The following is a 24814-nucleotide window of genomic DNA, read 5'->3' on the forward strand; positions in this document are numbered from 1 at the left end:
TTACGGTTTGTCTACCTCCCCATCCCATCTTGTTTCATTTTTTCTTTCCTTACCCCCACAGCCCCTTGCCCTGCCTCTCAAATCCCTCATATCAAGGAGATCATATGATAACTGTCTTTCTCTGATTGACATATTTTGCTCAGCATAATACGCTCTAGTTCCATCCATGTTGTTGCAAATGGCAAGTTTTCATTTCGTTTGATGGCTGCATAGTATTCCATTGTGTGTGTGTGTGTGTGTATATATATATATATATATATATATATACACACACATATATATATATCACATTTTTTTAAAAGATTTTATTTATTTATTTGACAGACAGAGATCACAAGTAGGCAGAGAGGCAGGCAGAGAGAGAGGAGGAAGCAGGCTCCCTGTTGGGCAGAGAGCCTGATGTGGGGCTCAATCCCAGGACCCTGAGATCATGACCTGAGCCGAAGGCAGAGGCTTTAACCCACTGAGCCACCCAGGCGTCCCATACCACATCTTCTTTATCCATTAATCTGTTGATGGACATCTAGGTTCTTTCCATAGTTTGGCTATTTGGACACTGCTGCTATAAACATTCAGGTACAAGTGCCCCTTTGACTCACTACATTTGTATCTTTAGGGTAAATACCCAGTAGTGCAATTGCTGGGTTATAGGGTAGCTCTATTTTCAACTTTCTGAGGAAGCTCCATACTCTTTTCTAGAGTGGTTGCACCAGCTTGCATCCCCACCAACATCCTAGGAGGGTTCCCCTTTCTCCACATCTTTACCAGCATCTGTCATTTCCTGACTTGCTAATTTTAGCCATTCTGACTGGTGTGAGGTGGATCTCATTGTGGTTCTGATTTGTATTTCCCTGATGCCAAGTGATGTGGAACACTTTTTCATGTGTCTGTTGCCCATCTGGATGTCTTCTTTGCAGAAATGTCTGTTCATGTCCTCTGCCCATTTCTTGATTATTTGTTCTTCGGGTGTTGAGTTTGATAAGTTCTTTACAGATTTTTGATATGTCATTTGCAAATATCTTTTCCTGTTCTGTCAGTTGTCTTCTGGTTTTGTTGACTGTTTCTTTTGCTGTGCAAAAGCTTTTAATCTTGATGACCTCCCAATGGTTTATTTTTGCCCTTGATTCCCTTGCCTTTGGCAATGTTTCTAGGAAGAAGTTACTGTGGCTGAGGTCGAAGACGTTGTTGCCTGTGTTCTCCTCAAGGATTTTGATGGATTCCTTTCTCACATTGAGGTCTTTCATCCATTTTGTGTCTATTTTTGTGTGTGGTGTAAGGAAATGGTTCAGTTTCATTTTTATGCATATGGCTGTCCAATTCTCCCAACACCATTTGTTGAAGAGACTGTCTTTTTTCCTTTGGACATTCTTTCCTGCTTTGTCAAAGATTAATTGACCATAGAGCTGAGGGTCTATTTCTGGGCTCTTGATTCTATTCCATTGATCTAGGTGTCTGTTTTTCTTCCATTTCTTTAAAAAAAAAAAACAAACTGATGGCATTTTGATAGGGATTGCATTACCCATGTAGATTGCTTTAGGTAGCATAGACATTTTTACAATATTTTCTTCCAATCCATGAGCATGGAACATTTCTCCATTTCTTTGTGTCTTCCTCAATTTCTTTCATGAGTACTTTATAGTTTTCTGTGTACAGATTCTTTGCCTCTTTGGTTAGGTTTATTCCTAGGTATCTTATGGTTTTGGGTGCAACCTCTTTCTTCTGTCTTGTTGTTAGTGTATAGAAATGGAACTGATTTCTGTGCATTGATTTTATATGCTAACACTTTACTGAATTCCTGTACAAGTTCTAGCAGTTTTGGAGTGGAGTCTTTTGGGTTTTCTAGGTTAAGTATCATATCGTCTGCAAAGAGTGATAGTTTGACGACTTCTTTGCCGAACTGGATGCCTTTGATTTCTTTTTGTTGTCTGATTGCTGAGGCTAGGACTTCTAGTACTATGTTGAATAACAGTGGTGATAATGGATATCCCTGCCATGTTCCTGACCTTAGGAGAAAAGCTCAGTTTTTCTCCACCGAGAATGATATTCGCTGTGGGTTTTTCATAGATGGCTTTGATGATATTGAGGTATGTACCCTCTATCCCTACACTTTGAAGAGTTTTGATCAAGAATGGATGCTATACTTTGTCAAATGCTTTTTCAGCATCTATTGAGAGTATTGCATGGTTCTTGTTCTTTCTCTTATTAATTTATTGTATCACACTGATTGATTTGCAGATGTTGAACCAACCTTGCAGCCCTGGAATAAATCCCACTTGGTCGTGGTGAATAATCCTTTTAATGTACTGTTGAATCCTATTGGCTAGTATTTTGCTGAGAATATTCGCATCTGTGTTCATCAAGGATATTGGTTTGTAATTCTCTTTTTTGATGGGGTCTTTGTCTGTTTTGGGATCAAGGTAATGCTGGCCTCATAAAATGAGTTTGGAAGTGTTCCTTCCATTTCTGTTTTTTTGAACAGTTTCAGGAGAACAGGTATTAATTCTTCTTTAAATGTTTGGTAGAATTCCCCTGGAAAACCATCTGGCCCTGGGCTCTTGCTTGCTGGGAGATTTTTGATGACTGCTTCAATCTCCTTACTGGTTATGGGTCTATTCAGGTTTTCTCTTTCTTCCTGGTTCAGTTTTGGTACTTTATACATCTCTAGGAAAGCATCCATTTCTTCCAGATTGTCAAATTTGCTGGTGTATAGTTGCTCATAATATGTTCCTATAATTGTTTGTATTTCTTTAGTGTTAGTTGTGATCTCTCCTCTTTCATTCATGATTTTATTTATTTGGGTCTTTCCTTTTCTTTTTGATAAGTCTGGCCAGGGGTTTATCAATCTTATTAATTCTTTCAAAGAACCAGCTCCTAGTTTCATTGATTTGTTCTACCGTTTTTTTTTTTTTTTTTTTTTTTTTTTTTTTTTTGGTTTCTATTTCACCGATTTCTGCTCTGATCTTTATGACTGCTCTTCTTCTGCTGGGTTTAAGCATTCTTTGCTGTTCTTTTTGCAGTTCCTTTACATGTAGGGTTAGGTTGTGTACTTGCGACCTTTCCTGTTTCTTGAGAAAGGCTTGTATCGCTATATACTTTCCTTGCAGGAAAAGCTTGTATCGCTATATACTTTCCTTGCCTTTGCTGTGTCTCACAGTTTTTGAACAGTTATGTTTTCATTTTCATTTGTTTCCATGAATTTGTTCAATTCTTCTTTAATTTCCTGGTTGACCGGTTCATTCTTTAGTAGGAAGCTCTTTAGGCTCCAAGTATTTTGAGTTCTTTCCAACTTTCCTCTTGTGATTGAGTTCTAGCTTCAGAGCACTGTGGTCTGAAAATATGCAGGGAATGATTCGGATCTTTTGGTACCAGTTGAGACCTGATTTGTGACCCAGGATATGATTTATTCTGAAGAATATTCCATGTGCAGAAGAATGTGTATTCTGTTGCTTTGGGATGGAATGTTCTGAATATATCTGTGATGTCTATCTGGTCCAGTGTGTCATTTAAGGCCTTTATTTCCTTGTTGATCTCTGGCTTGGATGATCTGTCCATTTCGGTGAGGGAGGGTCTTAAAGTTACCTATTATTATTGTATTATTGTCGATATATTTCTTTGATTTTGTTATTAATTGGTTTTATAGTTGGCTGCTCCCATGTTAGGGGCACAGATATTTAAAATTGTTAGATCTTCTTGGTGGACAGACCCTTTGAGTATAATATAGTGTCCTTCCAAATCTCTTATTATAGCCTTTGGCTTAAAATCTAATTTATCTGATATAAGGATTGCCACCCCAGCTTTCTTTTGATGTCCATTAGCATGGTAAATTGTTTTCCACCCCCTCACTTTAAATCTGGAGGTGTCTTTGGGTCTGAAATGAGTTTCTTGTAGACAGCATATTGATGGGTTTTGGTTTTTATCCATTCTGATACCCTGTGTCTTTTGATTGGAGCATTTAGCCCATTTACATTCAAAGTAACTATTGAAAGATATGAATTTAGTGTTATTGTATTACCTGTAAGGTGACTGTTACTGTCTATTGTCTCTGTTCCTTTCTGGTCTACTATTTTAAGGCTCTCTCTTTGCTTAGAGGACCCCTTTCAATATTTCCTGTAGGGCTGGTTTGGTGTTTACAAATTCTTTTAGTTTTTGTTTGTCCTGGAAGCTTTTTATCTCTCCTTCTATTTTCAATGACAGCCTAGCTGGATATAGTATTTTTGGCTGCATGTTTTTCTCAATTAGTGCTCTGAATATATCATGCCAGCTCTTTCTGGACTGCCAGGTCTCTGGGGATAAGTCTGCTGCCAATCTAATATTTTTACCATTGTATGTTACAGACTTCTTGTCCTGAGCTGCCTTGAAGGATTTTCTCTTTGTCACTAAGACTTGTATGTTTTATTATTAGATGATGGGGTGTGGACCTATTTTTATTGATTCTGAGGGGGGCTCTCTGTGCCTCCTGGATTTTGATGCTTGTTCCCTTTGCCATATTAGGGAAATTCTCTACTATAATTCTCTCCAATATACCTTCTGCCCCCCTCCCTTTCTTCTTCTTCTAGAATCCCAATTATTCTAATGTTGTTTTGTCTTATGGTATCACTTATCTCTCAAATTCTTCCCTTGTGGTACAGTAGTTGTCTCTCTTTTGTTCAGCTTCTTTATTCTCCATCATTTGGTCTTCTATATCACTAGTTCTCTCTTCTGCCTCATTTATCTTAGCAATAACAGTCTCCATTTTTTATTGCACCTCATTTATACTTTTTTGATTAAAGCTTGGTTATATTTTAGTTCTTTTATTTCTCCAGAAAGGGCTTTTATTTCTCCAGACAGGGTTTCTCTAAAATCTTCCATGCCTTTTTCAAGCCCAGCTAGCACCTTGAGAATCATCATTCTGAACTCTAGATCTGACATATTACCAATGTCGTACTGATTAGGTCCCTAGCCTTCAGTACTGCCTCTTGGTTTTTTTGTTTTGTTTTGTTTTGCTTTTGTGGTGAGTTTTCCCGCCTTGTCATTTTATCCAGATAAGAATATATGAACGTGAGAATAAAATACTAAAAGAGTGGCAAAGACCCCAAGAAAATGTATTCTAACCAAATCGGGGGGAGAAGAATGGGGGGTGGTCAAAAGAAATTTAAAAAAAATTTTTAAAATATAGATATATTAGGTTAATAGAACAGAGCCACCCACTTGATTTTAGGTGTATTTTGGTCTCTTAGAAGAAACTACCTCCCAAAATTTTAAAGAATGAAAAACTTACATATATACAAAAATAAGGGTAAACACAATAAAGGGATGAAACAAAGAAAAAAAAACTGGAGAGAATTTGCTCAGGCTGGAGACTAGAACATAGCCCTGTGCTAGATCTGGGGTATATCTTGATCTAGTAGAAGAAACTGTATCCCAAATTTTTTTAGGAAAAAAAACCTTGTTTGCATACAAAAAAAAAAGTTAGATACAATGAAGTTTATGATAAAATATGACTATAATAATGAAGGTTTAAAAAGATTTTTTAAGAAAGGTATTGTTAAGATAAACTAGTTAAAAAACATTAAAAGAGGAAAGAGGAAAAGTTTAAAAAATTAGAATAAGAAAAAAATAAAATTAAAAAAATTTAATTAACTTTGCAAGACTAAAGGATCATGGGGAAAAAGCCATGAATTCCATGCATTCCCTTCCCCTAGCTCTGAAGTCCCGCTGTTCTCCTTGATCAGTGAGCTTGGTCTTGGCTGGATGCTCTTGCTGATCATCTGGGGGAGGGGCTGTTGTAGTGATTCTCAAACGTGTTTGCCCGAGGCAGAACTGCACCACCCTTGCCAGGGGCCAAGGCTAAATAATCTGCTTGGGTTCGCTCTCGGAGCTTTTGTTCCCTGAACACTTTCCACAGAGCTTTGGAGGATGGGAATGAAAACGGCGGCCTCCCAATCTCTGGCCTGGAGGAGCTGAGAGCTTGGGGCCCCACTCCTGAGTGCGCCCTGGGAGAAAAGTGGTCAATCACTCCCATCTCCCTGGTCTCCGGTGGTGCTCCAAGCTCACCCAGTATGTGACTGAGCATTTGTTTCTGGTGCATAGCCCCATTTGGAGTCTCCATACCCAGCAGATTCCTGCCGCGCTGCTCTTCCGGCAGAGGAAGGGGGGTCTCCCCAGATCTGCCACTTGTGGGGTCCCTGCTCAAAGAGCAGTGGCCCGATTGCTGGATCATGGTTTAAGGTAACCCCAAGCTGAAAGCTCACTCCTCGGCTTGGTCTCTGTAGTCGGCTTCCCCGCTCTGAAACCTGTGAGCTCTGCCACACTCAGATACCCCTGATCCTTCTGTGACCCTGCGGGACCTGAGACCACACTGTCACCTCGAGGGCTCCACCCTCACTTAGCCTCTGGAGCGACGTCCCTCAGTGGAGCAGACTCCTAAAAGTTCGGATTTTGTGCTCTGTTGTTCACCGCTTACCAGGTCTCGGCCCCTCCCCCTGCAGTCTATCTTCCTTTCACTTCGGATTCACTTCTCTGCATGTCCTACCTTTCAGAAAGTAGTTGATTTTCTGTTCCTAGAATTGCTGCTCTTCTTCTCTTCGATCTCCTGTTGGGTTTGTAGGTGTTCAGAATGGTTTGATAACTATCTAGCTGAACTCCTACAACCTGATGTTATCTCAGTCTGCTACTCCTCTCCCTTCTTGACTCTTCTCCCCACATCTGACCGAGGTTTTTTTTTTTTTTTTAAGATTTTATTTATTTATTTGACAGACAGAGATCACAAGTAAGCAGAGAGGCAGGAAGAGAGAAAGGGGGAAGCAGGCTCCCTCCTGAGCAGAGAGCCCGATGTGGGGCTCAATCCCAGGACCCTGAGATCATGACCTGAGCTGAAGGCAGAGGTTTAACCCACTGTGCCACCCAGGCGCCCCGACCAAGATTTTTTTTTTTTTTAAGATTTTATTTATTTATTTGACAGATGGAGATCACAAGTAGGCAGAGAGGCAGGCAGAGAGAGAGGAGGAAGCAGGCTCCCTGTTGAGCAGAGAGCCCGATGCGGGGCTCGATCCCAGGACTCTGGGATCATGATCTGAGCCGAAGGCAGAGGCTTTATCCCACTGAGCCACCCAGGCGCCCCCAAGATGTTTTTAATAAACATCTAAATAGGGGTGTCTAGGTGGCTCAGTTAAGCATCTGCTTTCAGCTCAGGTCATGATCGCAGGGTCCTGGGTTCAAGCCCCACATTGGTCTCCCTGCTGAGCGGGAAGCCTGCTTCTCCCTCTCCCACTCCCCCTGCTTGTGTTCCTTCTCTTGCTGTGTCTCTCTCTGTCAAATAAATAAATAAATAAATAAAATCTTTAAAAAACAAAAATTAAAAAAAACATCTAAATTACATCAACTAGGGGCACCTGGGTGGCTCAATGGGTTAAATGTCTGACTCTTGATTTCAGCTCAGGTCTTGATCACAGGACCATGAGATCAAGCAGTGCACTGGGCTCTGTGCTTAGTGAGGAGTCTGCTTGAGATTCTCTCCCTCTCCCTCGGCTCACACATGTGTGTAAACGCACATGTGCTCTCTCAATAAATAAATCTTTAATTAATATCACCTCACTGGAATGAGTTAGAAATTTTCCACTTTTTACAAATCGTCTACTACCTTGTTTACATATTTCTAATAATCTTATGAATACAATTTAAATCAAGCCCCAGGATATAATTCTAAAAACACTTAGTATTCAGGAAAAACATTTTTGGTCTATGGCCACACCACCCTGAACATACCAATCTTGTCTGGTCTTGGAAGCTAAGCAGAGTCAGGCCCGGTTAATAGTTAGGGAGGAGAAAAAACATTTTTTAAAATTACATAAAAGCGTTTCCTTTTTAAAAAAGGATCCCCTACATGAGGAAAAATTAACAATTTGGTGTCAAAACAGATTCAGAAGCTCTATAATCACATCTTATGTTATTTCCATACAATAACCACTACTTCTAGCCAACCAAGCTATGCTTTATTGTATGCCAATTTAACTGTTTAGTCTCCCCTTTGTCTTCCCCGAACATTTTCAGCTTACACTCTAATAAGAGCACGATTTTAACAGTTAAGCAAAATAAGTAATTTTAAGTACATGGCTATCAAGTAAACACAAGGCAAAACAAAAAAACAGAAAACCTATTTAGGATGAGTAATCACACATCAGTTCCTCATTATATAAGTATTCCAAAAAATAGTAACATTCTTAAGAGATTGAAATTCCAAGAAAGAGTCAATAATATTTTTCCTACATTTCTACCCACACTGGCATGCTATATTAAATGCCATAAGTAGTGACAGACACATTTTGTCAGCTTTGTGAGTGCTATTAAACAAAAGAGCATAAAAGCAATGTGAACTAAAATGCCAAGTTAGAAACAAAAAACAAGGGAAGGAAAATGAATGCATTTATTAAGTACCTACTATGAGCCAGAGAAACATGTTACATTCTTGCATAAACATTATCATCTAGTCCTTAAAATAACCATATAAAGTTCATCATTCTTATGAGAAAACTGAGTTCACAGAAGTTAAATAATGCTCAGAGTCACTCAGTAACTAAGTGCTAGAGTGAGAATGATGTCTCTTAGCCTGTACCTTTCCACCACATCAGAATTTTCCCCAAGGGTAGTGAGATGATTTTAGATGATACTGAATCTATTTTTTTTTTAAGATTTTATTTATTTATTTGAGAGAGAGAGAGAGCATGAGAGGAGAGAGGTCAGCAGGAGCAGCAGACTCCCCACTGAGCAGGGAGCCGGATGCAGAACTTGATCCCAGGACTCCAGGATCATGACCTGAGCCGAAGGCAGGCACTTAAACAACTGAGCCACCCAGACGCCCCCTAATTTTTTTTTTTTTAACAATTATTTGTTTTAACTTGTATTGGGAGAAAAAACAAACAAACCCTGCTGTATAAAACCTATTGTTTCATGGACATTTTTTTAAAGATTTTTAAAAATTTATTCATTTGAGAAAGAGAGAGTGAGTGAGCTCATGAGCAGGAGAGAGCATCAGAGGGAGAAGCAGACTCCCAGCTGAGCAAGGAGCTTGATGTGGGGCTCCATCCCAGGACCCCAGGACCATGACCTGAGCCGAAGGCAAACGCTTAACCAACTGAGCCACCCAGGTGCTCCCATGGATATTATTTTTTAGGATGAAATGAAATAAAAATGAAAAGATTGGGACAAAAGCTATTAAGTAATAGCACAAGGTTATGTGCATATGGCAAAAACTCACGATGGCATGCACAATGAGATTCAAAAAACACTATCAAAGAAAGAACAGCCTTCCTAAAAACATACCCACTCAACATTTATCTGGTTTTTTATTAAAGAAAGAGATGAATTTAAAAGTAAAATTATAGACATACCTGACATAGTTTGATCAAGTTTGTGGATAAGAGACTTTTTAGCACATTCAACATCAGGACTTGGGTAATCCAAAACTTGCCTGCACCAAACTAATGGGCTAACTGATTTCTGCACTGGTGTAAGTTTTTTCTTTGGTGATGAATACAGCCTAGAAGAAAACAAAAACATAAGGGTAGCATTCATTATTAAGCATAAGGTCATAAGATAGAGATCCTTTTGGATAGATATAAATGGGAGGGGGCACTGTACATGTCACAGATCATCTTCAAAATCATCCACATTTTACTTCATGCATAAAAAGAAAATGACACTAAAACAAGCCAAATTTCAAATAAACCCAAATGAAGCCAACTGTCCAATCCTAAAATGTCTAACTTTTCTTGTAGGCTCATTACAAAAACTATGAGTAAACATCTGTCTTTACAACAGTTAATTCTGTTTTCACTAGTATTTAGCCAACTCCTTAATATAACCATATCATTAAGTATTGTCTAGGAGACAGAATGAGGAGATAAATACCTTATTTTCCACCTCCCAGTCCCCTTCCTACCACAAACCACATAAAAATTCTCCTATTAGTGATTCATTCCTTTTAGTTAAGCAGTACACACTCTATAGCCCTCTTTTCAAGCTATAAATCCTTAATAGCTTAGTATGAATCCATTTATGAAGTTTATTTCATTCTCGGGAAAGAAGAATAGGACAGTATTTTATAAGCTCCTGTGGAAAGGATGCAAAAAGGAAAGGTAAGCATAAGACAACAGAAGGAAACAGTTTTTCTACTTCATAGTTTTTTCCTCAGATTGGTCTAGATTATGTCAATTGATACTGATTTATTTCAAATATGATGCCATATGAAAAATGTGAAGTTACTTGAATTCTAACCAGAGTGGTTCCCAAATTAAGACACTTTAAGTGGAATTAATGAAGTAAAGAAAAGCATAATTAGATTTATCCACATAGTTAAATGTTTCAATAAGGCCAGGAGTTAGTAATTTCACATTTTACATTGATCAAGTTAGGCTAATAAAATGAAGTGTGTTCTGGCACAAATACTTAAATATATCTCTATCGTACTAGAATTGACGAACTACTTGCTAGTGACACTATATACATTTTCCATCTCTTTTCTCATCTCTCCTACATATAACTTAGATGTGTCACTTACATCAAACTATTTAACTCTTCTCAAGATATAACCAAGGCTAACAGGGTAAATAATTTCTCTAGTCAACAATCCATGTTTATTTGGATAAAAATGGAATGAAATCTCAATTTATTAAATAACTTATTAACAGTTCAAAACAAAAAGAAACCAAGGGGGGGCTCATTCTCTTTCCAAGTTAAACACTACAAATGTTTCATAATCAAGCTCTGTCACAGCATTCCCATTGTAATTGTAATAACTATCATATACAGATATTCTAGGTTACCAAATACTTAGCAAACAAAACCTCTTAGGTGAATAAGCATTAATGAAATCATTTTCTAATAGTATCATCACTCTTTCAACACACAACTTTTCCCTACACTGACTGGTGTCACACAGTTTACCCATATGATTCATGCGTACTTAGTTTCATAGCTAATAGTAGAGGAATATACTAATTGTAAAAAGTACAAGGAGAGTGAGCCTCAAAAACATGCTCAAAGAAGCCAGACCAAAAAGATACATATTATATGATTCCACTTATAGGAAATGTCTAGAAAAGAACACAGAACAGAAATTAGATTACAACACCTAGGACTGGAACAAGGAATGGGGAAGAGATTTCTTTTAAGGTAACAGAAATATTCTAAAATGGTGGTGGTGATGGTTGTGGTAACAATGTCATGACTGTAAATATACTATATTCTTGAATTATATGATGAGTTTTCTTGTACATAAATTACACAGGTATGGGTAAATTTTATAGTACATAAATTATATCCCAATAAAGCTTTCATAAAAAATTGTAAGGTGCTTTTAGAATCTTTAAAAAGACAGAATCTACTATAAACTACTTGAATAAAATAATTCAACATCAATTACACTAAAGCATCATTATCTCTCCTATATTACATGCATGGAAGCTTTCCTATTTTTGTTAATGGCACCATAACTCTTTCACTTATAAAAGCTAAAAATGTAAGAGTAATTTTAGATTCCTCTGTTTTACCTTCACCTATAATCTATTACCAAGTCTTGCTGACCCTACATGACAAACTACCCTTCCCTTCTGCTATTCCTATATTTACTTCCCTAACTGGCAATAGAGGCTGCCCCTTCCTTCCATTAACAGATAAAGGTTAATGTAGCCACCTGTAAATTCCTAGGGGAAAAGAGGGAGATGGCTTCAATAACCCCCGAATATGCCCACTATCTCTTACCACTCTATCCTCTTATTTCAGTGCCCTATCACGACCCCTCAGTCTAAAAATGGAGTTCTACGGCCCAAACGGTATTGGCACAAAATTATTCTTTGGTCAAGGAACCTTTGGTTGAGGTTTCAAAGTACTTCTAAACCTGAGTTGTAGTAGCTCATAACTGAGTTGTAGCTCATAACTGAATCCTCTTTTAGGAACACCAAGGTGTTTTAGTCCCTGAATTTTAAAGAAAAATCCCAAATAAAAATATTTGAATAACTTTATGTATTACTCCTTTGTTTCTTACAAACACACAGACTTCTTCAAAATAACTTTTGCCTGCTAAAAACACTTATCTCATTCTGGTACTTTTCAAGTTTTTAAATAATAGTATTTGGCTTAATTAAGAGGGACTTCATTCTTATGGACACCACCAGTATATAGATGGCTAATGCAACTTAGAACAGATTGAGATTTGTCAAGTTTTTACTTGCCAAGAAAACATGAAACATATAACTTCATCATCCTAATTCTGTTAAAATGAAGTCATAGAGCCTCCATCCCCATCCAGCATCAGTAATGTAGGAGGCAAGGGGAAGTGAGCACCTCATCTCCCTTTCGCAGTCATTTATGTGTCAGTGGAGCCCAGTATAGAGCTGATTTTACATCCCATCCAACAAGGAGGAGAAAAAAAGCCTGGGCTCCACTTTTGCTGACATAATGCCAGCATGGCCTGGCAGGGAGCTGAACATCTACCCCATGCACTACATCTAAATAAGAATACCTACTAAAAATGAAATATGATTATGAGTCTCCCAATATAACACCCAGAATGTCCAGGATACAACTGGAAATCACTAATCATACAAAAAAAAAAAAAAAAACAGTTAAAGGAGGGACAGAGAACAAAAACACTTGAGTCAAATCTAAAACAAGAAGCAAAATGGCAAACATAAAACCAACCACAGCAATAATTACACTAAATATGAACAAGAGTATAAACAATCTACTCAGAAGAGATGGTCAGACTGGATTAAAAAAATTTAAAAAAAGGCCCAACTATACATTATCTATAGAAGAAACACCTAAGATTCAAAGTCATGAGTAGGGGTGTCTGGGTGGCTCAGCTGGTTAAGTGCCTGCCTTCAGCTCAGATCATGATCCCAGGGTCCTGGGATCAAGCCCCTGTCGGGCCCCCTGCTCAGCGGGTAGCCTGTTTCTCCCTCTCCCTATTCCTGCTGCTCCCCCTGCTTCTGCTCTCTGTCAAATAAATAAAATCCTTAAAACAAACAAAATAAGTCACAAGTAGGTTGAACTAAAAGATGAGAAGATATACCATGCAAATAGAAACCATACGAGAGCTGGAGTTTAAGATAAGAAATATTACTTGAGACAAAGAAAACATATAAATGTATCAGGAAGGTTTATCAATCAAATGTAAAGATACCTAATAATGGTAGCAGAATAAAAGGAAAAAGAGGCAATTGAGGATTATTATTTTTTAAAGATTTTAATTAATAGAGAGAGAGCATAAGCAGGGGGAGCGGCAGGCAGAGGGAGAAGCAGGCTCTCTGCTGAGCAGGAAGCCCAATGAGGGACCTCATCCAGGGATGCTGGGATCATAACCTGAGCTGAAGGCAGATGCTTAACCAACTGAGCCACCCAGGCACCCCTATTTGCTTTTCAATGGCTCCCTCTAAATACCTGAAGAAAAAAAAAAAAAAAACTACATAGAGAAATCAGTAAGGATATGGAAATCCTGAACATTATCAATCAATTTTACTTTGCCGACAATTAAACGGCACTCAATCCACCAATAACAGAACACACGTTCTTTTTAAGTGCACATGGAGCATTCTTCGGGTCAGACCAATTCAACTATGAAAAAGTCTTTCTGGGTTTAAAATACCTGGAATTCTTCAAGCCACAGTGGAATTAAATTAGTATCAACAGAAAGAAATTTAGTAAATCCCAAATATTTGGAAATTAAACAATACACATAAAAAACCACAGGTCCAAGAATATATCACAAAGGAAATTAGAAAACATCTTGAACTGAATAAAAGCAAAAATATAACATATCAATAATGAAGACAGTGAAGTAGAGGAAAATTTATAATTTTAAAAACAAAGAGGGTGCCTGAGTGGCTCAGTTGGTTGAGCAACTGCCTTCGGCTCAGGTCATGATCCCGGACTTCCAGGATCGAGTCCCGCATCGGGCTCCCAGCTCCTTGGGGAGTCTGCTTCTCCCTCTGACCTTCTCCTTTCTCACGCTCTCTCTCACTCATTCTCCCTCAAATAAATAAATAAAATCTTTAAAAAAAAAAAAAAAAAGAAAAGAGGTCTCAAATCAACAATCTAAGCATAAAAAAACTGAGCAAATTAAACAAGGCAGTCATGAGGGAAAATACAAATATTAGTAAAAATCAGTGAAACAGAAATAAAGGTGGGGGGAAAAACCCAAAGTTGGTTCTTCAAAAAGATCTAAAAATGGTAAATCTTTAGATTTACCAAAAAAAAAGGTCAAAAAACACTAATTACCAAATTTAGAAATAAAGAGTGAACATTGCTACAAACAAGATGTAAAGGAATAGGGGCACCTGGGTGGCTCAGTGGGTTAAAGCCTCTGCCTTCGGCTCAGGTCATGATCCCAGTGTCCTGGGATCGAGCCCCACATCAGGCTCTCTGCTCCGCGGGGAGCCTGCTTCCTCCTCTCTCTCTCTGCCTGCCTCTCTCTGCCTACTTGTGATTTCTGTCAAATGAATAAATAAAATAAATAAATAAAAAAAAGAAAAAAGAAAAAGATGTAAAGGAATATTATGAAAAATTTTATGCAAACAGGTAACTTAGACTATACAAATTCCTAGAAAGATATGTTACCAAATGGGACTCACAAAGAAATAGAAATTCTGAAGAGATTTATAAAAAGAAACTGAATTAGTAATTAGAAATCTTCCTGCAAAGAAAAACCCATGCTTCACTTACTTTGTGAAGTAAGTGATACCTTCACTTACTAAGATTATCAACACCAAGGAATATTTCCAATCCTATACAAACTCTTTCAGAAAAATAGATCTAATGGTAAAAGACTGAATTCTTCTCGGACTAGAAATAAAATTAAGGATGCAAACTCTCATCATGTCTACACATTGCTATCCTGAAGTGTCTAGCCAGTATAAGTCAAGAAAAAGAAATTAAAGACATCATATTGAAAAGAAAGCAGGGGCACCTGGGTGGTTCAGGTCATGATCTTGGGGTCCTGGGATCAAGCCCAGCAGGGATCCTGTTTCATCCTTGCCCTCTGCCTGCTGCTTCCCCTACTTGTGCTCTCTCTGTCAAATAAATAAATAAAATCTTAAGAAAGAAAGAGAGAGAAAGACACAAACCAGTCTTTATTTGCAGACAACATGATCCTGTATATAGAAATGACTTTGTAGGAATCCACCAAAACCAAAAACACCCAACTAGAATAAATGTGTTTAGTAAGGTTGTGGGATAAAAGTTCAATAGGCAAAAAATCAATTGTATTTCTAAACATTATCAATGAATAATTAAAATAGGATATGACAAATGAAGTACAACAATGGTACACTGAAAACAATGTTGAGATAAATTAAAAAGACAAATGTTCATAGACCTGAAGACTCAATATTATTAAGATCCCAATTTTTCTAGACTGATCTACACAACTGACACAATCCCTAAAAAAAATCTCAACAGGCATATATATATATATATATATATATATATATGCTAATTCTAAAAATTATAGGAAAATGTAAAGAGCAAAGAATGGTCAAAACAATTTTGAAAAAGAAAAAAACTCCTTAAAAACCAAACCAAACCAAACAACAACAACAAAAAAAACAACCCTGAAAATCCCTGGTCTTACTTCCTCCTGATCCATTCTATACAATGAAGCCTAATTGTTTTCTAAAATATATATCTGAGTATGTTAATATTCCTGTGCTAAAAATTCTGTGCCACTTTCCTTTTTGCCCTTATGATAGAACCCTTTCCAAAAAAACGGCCCCCACGGTCCTTGAGGCATGAGCAGTGATCTGTTGCAATACTCTTTTTTTTCTTTAAAAGCTATATTTCTCATCCTCCTCCACCACCCAAATCTTAATAACAGCCATATGGTACTAATTTCTATTCCTGGAAAGCCCAACACTTTCGCTTCTAGGTCACATGTGCATGTTCTTCCCTTTGCCTGAAACAAGCTCAATCCTACTTCTTGCTTATCTCACCCTCCCTTGCCCAACCTCAGCCAGCCCATTCCTACTTTTTACTGCATCTTGGCATTAACTGCACTTCACCAGGGAAACCTTTCTTCAACACCTCTCATAAGACTAGTACTATATAGTGAAACAAGGTGTTTTTAACAAAGCATCTTTGCAGCCACTTAAACATGTCCTATCAGAAAGGAAATTCCTCTAACATTCATTCTAGTTATAAAAGATGTACTTTATAATTTGTTCATTTTTGTCCTTTTGAAGTTTTTAAGTTAGTATTTATAAGTTGAAAAGAGACATTTAAAAAACATACTAGAGACAATAAAAATGCTAAAATATGGGTAAACCTCAAAAACATTTATTAAGTAAAAGAAGCCAGCCACAAAAGACCGCATCCTATATGATATTGTTTATAACAGGATGTCTAGGATAGGCCAATCTATGAGACAAAAAAGTTGCCTAGTGGCTGCCTAGGAATGGGAGAGGGATAAGGGGAAGAGAAATGGGAAGTGACTGTTAATGGGTACATGGCTTCTTCGGGGATGTTGAAAATACTCTGAAACAAGACTACGGTGATGGTTGTACTATTCTGTAAATATACTGGAAAACACTGAATACTAAAAACCCTAGTACACTTAAAATAGGCAATTTTGTAGTATGTAAATTATCTCAATAAAGCTGTTTTAAAAATCTGTTAGAAATAAACTGGCCCTCTCAGACACATGAAAAAAGGCTCAACATCACTCGGCATCAGAGAAATACAAATCAAAACCACAATGAGATACCACCTCATACCAGTCAGAATGGCTAAAATTAACATTAGGAAATGACAGATGTTGGCAAGGATGCCGAGAAAGGGGAACCCTCCTACACTGTTGGTGGGAATGCAAGCTGCTGTAGCCACTCTGGGAAACAATATGGAAGCTCTTCAAAATCTTGAAAATAGGGGCGCCTGGATGGCTCAGCATCTAAGTGTCTGCCTTCGGCTCAGGTCATGATCCCAGAGTCCTGGGATCAAGCCCTGCGTTTGGGCTCCCTGCTCAGGGGAAGCCTGCTTCTTCCTCTCCCTCTGCCTTCAGGTCCCCTTGCTTGTGCTTGCTCACTCTGTCAAATAAATAAAATCTCAAAAAAAAAAAAAAAAAGTTGAAAAAAAATTGAAAATAGAGCTACAACCCAGCAATTGCACTATTGTGTATTTACCCCAAAGACACCAATGTAGTGATCTGAAGGGGCACCTGCACCCACATGTTTATAGCAGCAATGTCCACAATAGCCAAACTATGGAAAGAGCCCAGATGTCTATCAACAGATGAATGGATAAAGATGTGAGATATATTTTATACACACACACACACACACACACACACATACTTATATATATTTCGATTTATAATAAGATCTATAATAGAGTATTATGCAGCCATCAAAAATGAAATCTTACCATTTGTAACAACATGGATGGAACTAGAGAGCACTATGCTAAGTGAAATAAGTCAATCAGAGAAAGACAATTATCATAGGATCTCACTCATATGTGGAATTTAAGAAACAAAACAGAGGAGCATAGAGGAAGGGAGGGGAAAATAAAGCAAGATCAAACCAGAGGGGGAGACAAACCATGAGACTCTTAATCATAGGAAACAAACTGAGGGCTGCTGGTGGGAGGAGGATGAAGGGATGGGGTAACTGGGTGATGGACATTAAGGAGGGCATGTGATGTAATGAGCACTGGATACTATATAAGACTGATGAATCACTGAACTCTACCTCTGAAACTAATAATGTATATTGCTCTGCGGGAAGCCTGCTTCTCCCTCTCCTCCTCTCTGCTGCTCCCCTTGCTTGTGCTCTCTTTCTCCCTCTGTCAAATAAATAGAATCTAAAATAAAATAAAATAAAGTTGTTATGGGGGGTGTACTTGGGTGGCTCAGTCGGCTAAGCATCTGCCTTTGGTTCAGATCATGATTCCAGGGTTCTGGGATTGAGCCCCATGTTGGGCTCCCTGTTCGCTGGGAGCCTGCTTCTCCCTCTATTCCCAGCTCATACTCTCTCACTCTTAAATAAATAAAATCTTAAAAAAAAAAAAAAAAGCAACAGATGGCTATTTGCTTAGACCTAGCTTAAATGTTGAAAAACTATAATAAAGTTGTTATTGGAGTGAATTTTAGATTAGTGTGTAAACTTTCACAGGTCCAGGAAAACAATCAGTTTTTAATACCCTAAAATCATCCTTCCCTATTTATTGAGTAAGGCATAAGTGAGGAAAAAAGAGCTTGTCTTCACAAAGTTCAATGCATAATCCCTGGTATAGTGACTGACATTTAGAGATGATCAAATATTTGCATCTGAATGACGAATGAATAAAACAACCATGATTACAATATTTAAAAATGCACATGAAAAAAGGTAAAGGAAACATATCAAAGTAAATAAGATCAAAGTGACTATAGACATTTGTTTCTATTTTTATAATTTTATGATTTTTAAAACTTTCATTAACAGAAGTATCTTTGGTTTTACCCACAACTAAATAGAATTTAATGATTTTAAATTCTTAGGATACATTGCTTTATAACGATTTACCAAGCTTTCTTAGTCAATGTGGCAATAGGAAGTGCTATTATTCATATTTTATCAAATGCTTATTACATGCCAGGCATGGTTTCAATATTTTAAAAATACTCTTTCAATTTTTTTCTTTAAAGATTTTTAATTTATTTTTGTGAGAGAGAGAGAGCACACTCTCCAGAGAGGTTGGGGAGGGGGCACGACACAGAGGAAGAAAAAGAAGCAAACTCCCCATAAGGAGGGAGCCTGATGCAGGGCTCGATCCCAGGATCCCAGGTTCCCAGGATCATGACCTGACCCACTGCAGACACTTAACTTACTGAGCCATCCAGGCACCCTAACTTTTCCTTTTAATCTTCACAACAAACTCATGAATAGGTGCTAACTAGGTTTACTCCAGAACCTGTGCTCTTAACTATTATATTTTACTGCCTAATAAGGCTCTTGGCTGGCTCAGTCAGTGGAGCATGGGACTCTTGATCTCAGGATTGCGAATTCAAGCCTGGTGATGGGGGTAGAATTTACTTAAAAACAAAACACTCCAATGTACTCAACATTCTAATGGTTCCTGTGGTTCTCTGTTCTCTTTTCCTAAGCCCTACCAACCATAAAGTTGTAACTGATCCCCCTATTACAATAAAAAAATCAGAACTCAATTAAAAAGAATATCTTCAGTTCATATATATATATAATGAGTCTTTGAAATTTTAGATTGATCATGCCATTAACTATTATATTTGGGCCATTAGCAAACTTAAAGGCGTATGTACTACATTTATATGAAGAAATATAAAATACTCTTCTGGTTTTTAGAGAACCATATCATTGGTATTACTAGTAATAATGGTAATTATTAGCAAAGCAAATTCATTAAGAAATTCTTACACAGTTTACAAGCACTGGGATGCCTGGGTGGCTCAGTCGGTTAAGCGTCTGCCTTTGTCTCTCTGACAAATAATAAAATCTTGAAAAAAAAAAAAAGTTTACAAGCACTGAAGTGACATTAGCTACAGGGTAGGTAGTATACACATATAAACAGAAAGTATGGCAGCAGAATACAACACAGTGAGCCAAAAAAAAAGGGCAGAGCAAGCAAGCAAGCTGAAAAGACTAAAGAAAAGCTTTAAAACCACGAATTCCAAAGTTTAAGTCAGTGACACTCTATGCTTCCATTTTCATTTCATGACTCTCTCGATTCTCATTCCAGTAAGAAAAGGGTTTTTTTTTTTTAATTTTAAGAAAATAAAAAGTTTTGATATTCTCTGGGATTCCACAAAAGGGAGGTTGGAAATTACTTCTTCAAAAAGACAATCTTCTAGAGTTTGAGGCATAGCCATGTACTGCTGGGAAACAATAGTTACAGTGAGACCAACCTAGAGTGCAGCAATCAGAAACTGAGGGGCTTTTTTTGTTTGTTTGTTTTGGTGTTTTGTTTTGTTGAGAAAAGACATCAGGAAGGCTGGGAGTCTCAAACTATACCAGACTCTGCAAAATTTTGACAATAGCTACAGAGTATGACATGACTAAACATATAATTTCAGCCACAACCACATAGATGGATAACAATTACTGACAGCAGAATTTAGTCCACAGAGAACATAATGTGTGTGTATGTGTGTGTATATACACATATACACATCCAGATACATAGGTTACATGTATATGAAGTGTGTGTGTATAATCCACACTGATTCTTTTAGGGTCCTTTGCTTGTTAATCACTAACTTTTTATTGGTAAAATGCCTTGAACGGGATTTTATCTGTAGAAGCCATGGTACTCAGGGCTAACAAGTCATAACTCAGTAAACGACATGTCCTTCAAATCCCAGGTGATAATGCATACTATTATGACTTTTAACAATTTGTCAACTAAGGTTAGGTTTTAAAAATTAATATATTTTTCTTATTGTTGAGAAAGTTTCCGCACAAATATCTGAGAAAAGATATGAGAGCGTAAAGTTAGAAACCACAAAGCACTGCTAACAAAGGTTTGTTAATACAATAAAGAGTAAACAACTCTTATCAGAGAATTTTCTATTTGCAGTATTCCCATAGGTTCTAAAGTTAGTTTCTTGGATTACAAAATTAAATATTTTATCCACTTTGTGAAAATACGAACAAAATAATGGGAGGAATCTAAATACATGTATTCGCAACATACATACGTTTACATATTTGTATTTAAGTATATGTATTTATCCCCAACAACAGGCTGGCTGAAAACATCAGGTAACTGAAGTGGTAAAGAAAATCTGGCAAGGTTTTAATGCTACATGCCAGAGTAGAAGCGAGAATGGTACTCTGCACTCCGTTTATAGAATTAAGACCAGCTCAAACATTCTCTTCTTTTTCTTTTGAGTTATATAAAAAGAAAGATAAGAGTGAGTATGTGAGGAATCCTAACATATACCATAAACTGAAATGGTTAGAATGCATAAAATACTTTTGATAGGCGAGAGAGACAGTATTTTTAGAACTGGCATTGTCCTAGAAAGAACCTGATCTTGTCCTCCATTGTTAGAATTTGTAGTTGTGTTTGTGTATATACAATTTATATATAATCATATAACTGTCTTTCATAGGGAACTCCAAGCATCTCAAGGGCAGGAATAGTATTTCCCCATCTCTCTTATGCTCTACCTTCAACCCCAAAGAAACCTGCCCTGCATGTAGTAGAAAAGGAATTCAATATTGCAGAATGAACAAAAGAAATAACTACAAAGAATCCATAACAGGACAACGCACTTTTTCTTGAAAAATTATACACAACTTCTACAGTTATTCTCGATTGTACCACTTAGAAACTCTAGTTGCAAGATGAGAACTAAATTTTTTTCTCTTTTAATTCGTATTCATTCCACCTCATTTGTTCCTTTCAAAATACTCCTGACAACTAACCAGGATCTCTCTCAAGTGACAGTAATCAAATTATGCCAGGATCTTTAAGAGACTAAATTTAACCTATTCTCCAGTCTATTAAATTTCTTCCTTTCCCATCAATTTTTGCCCATATCGCTTATTAAAGTTTAATTACTAAAACTAGAAGTGATGACATAAGGGTCTGAAAATATGTAAGTGTAAAAACCGAGCTTTTTTACTTCTTCACACATTTTCTATATCACACTATTTCTGTTATTCCATCGACTGCTGCCTCACAAGATACAACTATAAATTTGTTCCTACTATTTTATTCTGTATTTATCAGAAACTTTTAATTTGATGAAGTCTTTTTTTGTTTTATCATAACCAACTATCATTCTTTGGACATAAATGATTTTCAAATAGTCCCAGTCCTAATTTTTCTCCTGGGTGTCATAGAGCTCCAATGGTTTACTATAGACATCCCCCCAAAATCAAATACCTCCAAACAAACATAAAATGGCACTACTATTTTTTCCCGTCAACAAATGAAAAGTTTCATGCTAACCTTGACTATTTTCTCTTGCTACATATTCAATGTGCTCAATCAACACATCCTATCAATTCATTAATGCCCCTAAAATCCATCCCTTCCTTTTCATTTCCACTAACTTCACTCAAGCCTAGACCCTCATCTCACCCAACATAAGCAATTATAATAATATCTAGTGGTTTCCCTGTACCTACCAGACTTTTACTCCTCTAATCTATCCTCTACCCACTACCATTTAGCTAAAATACAGATCAGTAGAACATTGCTTCACTGCTCAAAAACTTTCCCAAATTTAGCCTGCAGCTTAATTTTTAAGATTCTGTTATCTCATCCAAAACTACATCCTTTGATCTTCTCTCCCATGTACTCCAGTAAAAAAAAACCCTCTTGTCCAGCCAAGCCAGACAAATGTTTATCTCATGTATCCTGGATAGTTAAACCACAGATGTCTTTGTTTGTAATTCTTTTTACTATGAGGGAGGGGGCCAAATTTCCTTTCCATTTTCCTGATCTAAACCAAGCCTCATTTCAAGATCAATTCAAGACTTGCTTTTTTCACAAGGCTTTCCAACTGCCATAGTTCACACCTACTTCTTCCTTTTTTGTTTTTTATGAACATATAATGTATTATTAGCCCCAGGGGTACAGGTCTGTGAATTGCCAGGTTTACACACTTCATAGCACTCACCATAGCACATACCCTCCCCAATGTCCAAAACCCCACCACCCTCTCCCTACCCCCCTCCCCCTGGCAACTCTCAGTTTGTTTTGTGAGATTAAGAGTCACTTACGGTTTGTCTCCCTCCCAATCCCATCTTGTTTCATTTATTCTTTTCCTACCCCCCAAATCCCCCATGTTGCATCTCTACTTCCTCACATCAAGGAGATCATACAATAGTTGTCTTTCTCCAATTGACTTACTTTGCTAAGCATAATACCCTCTAGTTCCATCCACGTCACTGCAAATGGCAAGATTTCATTTCTTTTGATGGCTGCATAGTATTCCATTGTATATACATACCACATCTTTATCCATTCATCTGTTGATGAATATTTAGGTTCCTTCCACAGTTTGGGTATTGTGGACATTGCTGCTATAAACATTCGGGTGCACGTACCCCTTCGAATCACTACATTTGTATCTTTAGGGTAAATACACAGTAGTGCAATTGCTGGGTTATAGGGCAGCTCTTATTTTCATTTTTTGAGGAACCTCCATGCTGTTTTCCAGAGTGGCTGCACCAGCTTGCATCTCCACCAACAGTGTAGGAGGGTTCCCCTTTCTCCGCATCCTCACCAGCATCTGTCATTTCCTGACTTATTAATTTTAGCCATTCTGACTGGTGTGAGGGGGTACCTCATTGTGGTTTTGATTTGTATTTCCCTGATGCCGAGTGATGTGGAGCACTTTTTCATGTGTCTGTTGGCCATCTGGATGTCTTCTTTGCAGAAATGTCTGTTCATGTCCTCTGCCCATTTCTTGATTGGATTATTTGTTCTTTGGGTGTTGAGTTTGATAAGTTCTTTATAGAGTTTGGATACTAGCCCTTTATCTGATATGTTGTTTGCAAGTATCTTCTTCCATTCTGTCAGTTGTCTTCTGGTTTTGTTGACTGTTTCCTTTGCTGTGCAAAAGCTTTTGATCTTGATGAAGTCCCAATAGTTCATTTTTGCCCTTGCTTCGGCAATGCTCCTAGGAAGAAGTTGCTGCGGATGAGGTCGAAGAGGTTGTTGCCGGTGTTCTCCTAAGGATTCTGATGGATTCCTTTCTCACATTGAGGTCCTTATCCATTTTGAGTCTATTTTCATGTGTGGTGTAAGGAAATGGTCCAGTTTCATTCTTATGCATGTGGCTGTCCAATTTTCCCAATACCATTTGTTGAAGAGACTGTCTTTATTCCATCGTACATTCTTTCCTGCTCTGTCAAAGATTAGTTGACCATAGAGTTGAGGGTCTATTTCTGGCCTCTCTATTCTGTTCCATTGATCTATGTGTCTGTTTCTGTGCCAGTACTGTACTGTTTTGATGATGACAGCTTTGTAATAGAGCTTGAAGTCTGGAACTGCGATGCCACCAACTTTGGCTTTCTTTTTCAATATTCCTCTGGCTATTCGAGGTCTTTTCTGGTTCCATATAAATTTGGGGGATTATTTGTTCCATTTCTTTGAAAAAAATGGACAGTATTTTGATAGGGATTGCATTAAACATGTAGATTGCTTTAGGTAGCATAGACATTTTCAAAATATTTGTTCTTCCAATCCATGAGCATGGAACATTTCTCCATTTCTTTGTGTCTTCCTCAATTTCTTTCATGAGTACTTCATAGTTTTCTGAGTATAGATTCTTTGCCTCTTTGGTTAGGTTTACTGCTAGGTATCTTATGGTTTTAGGTGTAATTGTAAATGGGACTGACTCCTTAATTTCTCTTTCTTCTGTCTTGCTGTTGGTGTAAAGAAATGGAACTGATTTCTGTGCATCGATTTTATATCCTGACACTTTACTGAATTCCTGTACAAGTTCTAGCAGATTTGGAGTGGAGTCTTTTGGGTTTTCTAGGTTAAGTATCCTATCATCTGCAAAGAGTGAGAGTTTGACTTCTTCTTTGCTGATTTGGATGCCTTTAATCTCTTTTTGTTGTCTGATTGCTGAGGCTAGGACTTCTAGTACTATGTTGAATAGCAGTGGTGATAATGGACATCCCTGCCGTGTTCCTGACCTTATCATGCCTACTTCTTATCACCTTAACATACTACTCTACTCATAGTTAAGTACCAAATGTATGTGAGGTGATTAACTCCGAGGATGACGGTTATCCCGTTTGTCAGGGAAGTCCCAATTTAAGCCTGTTGTTTTCGCACCCCAGCACTCCCTTGACTCTCAAATAGT

General features: G+C 37.5%; 1 protein-coding gene across 3 annotated transcripts in view; it reads right to left on the reverse strand.

The window, feature by feature from the left end:
* SLAIN2 (SLAIN motif family member 2) overlaps positions 1-24814 on the reverse strand; it is a 94441-nt gene that overhangs the window by 44802 nt on the left and 24825 nt on the right. For all 3 annotated transcript variants that reach the window (XM_032852180.1, XM_032852172.1, XM_032852161.1), the window contains exon 2: positions 9366-9514. In XM_032852180.1, the coding sequence (XP_032708071.1) occupies positions 9366-9514 (149 nt within the window). The remainder of the gene's footprint in view (positions 1-9365; positions 9515-24814) is intronic.

The sequence above is a fragment of the Lontra canadensis genome, unplaced genomic scaffold (assembly GCF_010015895.1).
Source record: "Lontra canadensis isolate GAN:19392208 unplaced genomic scaffold, GSC_riverotter_1.0 scaffold1, whole genome shotgun sequence".
Lineage (NCBI taxonomy): Eukaryota > Metazoa > Chordata > Mammalia > Carnivora > Mustelidae > Lontra > Lontra canadensis.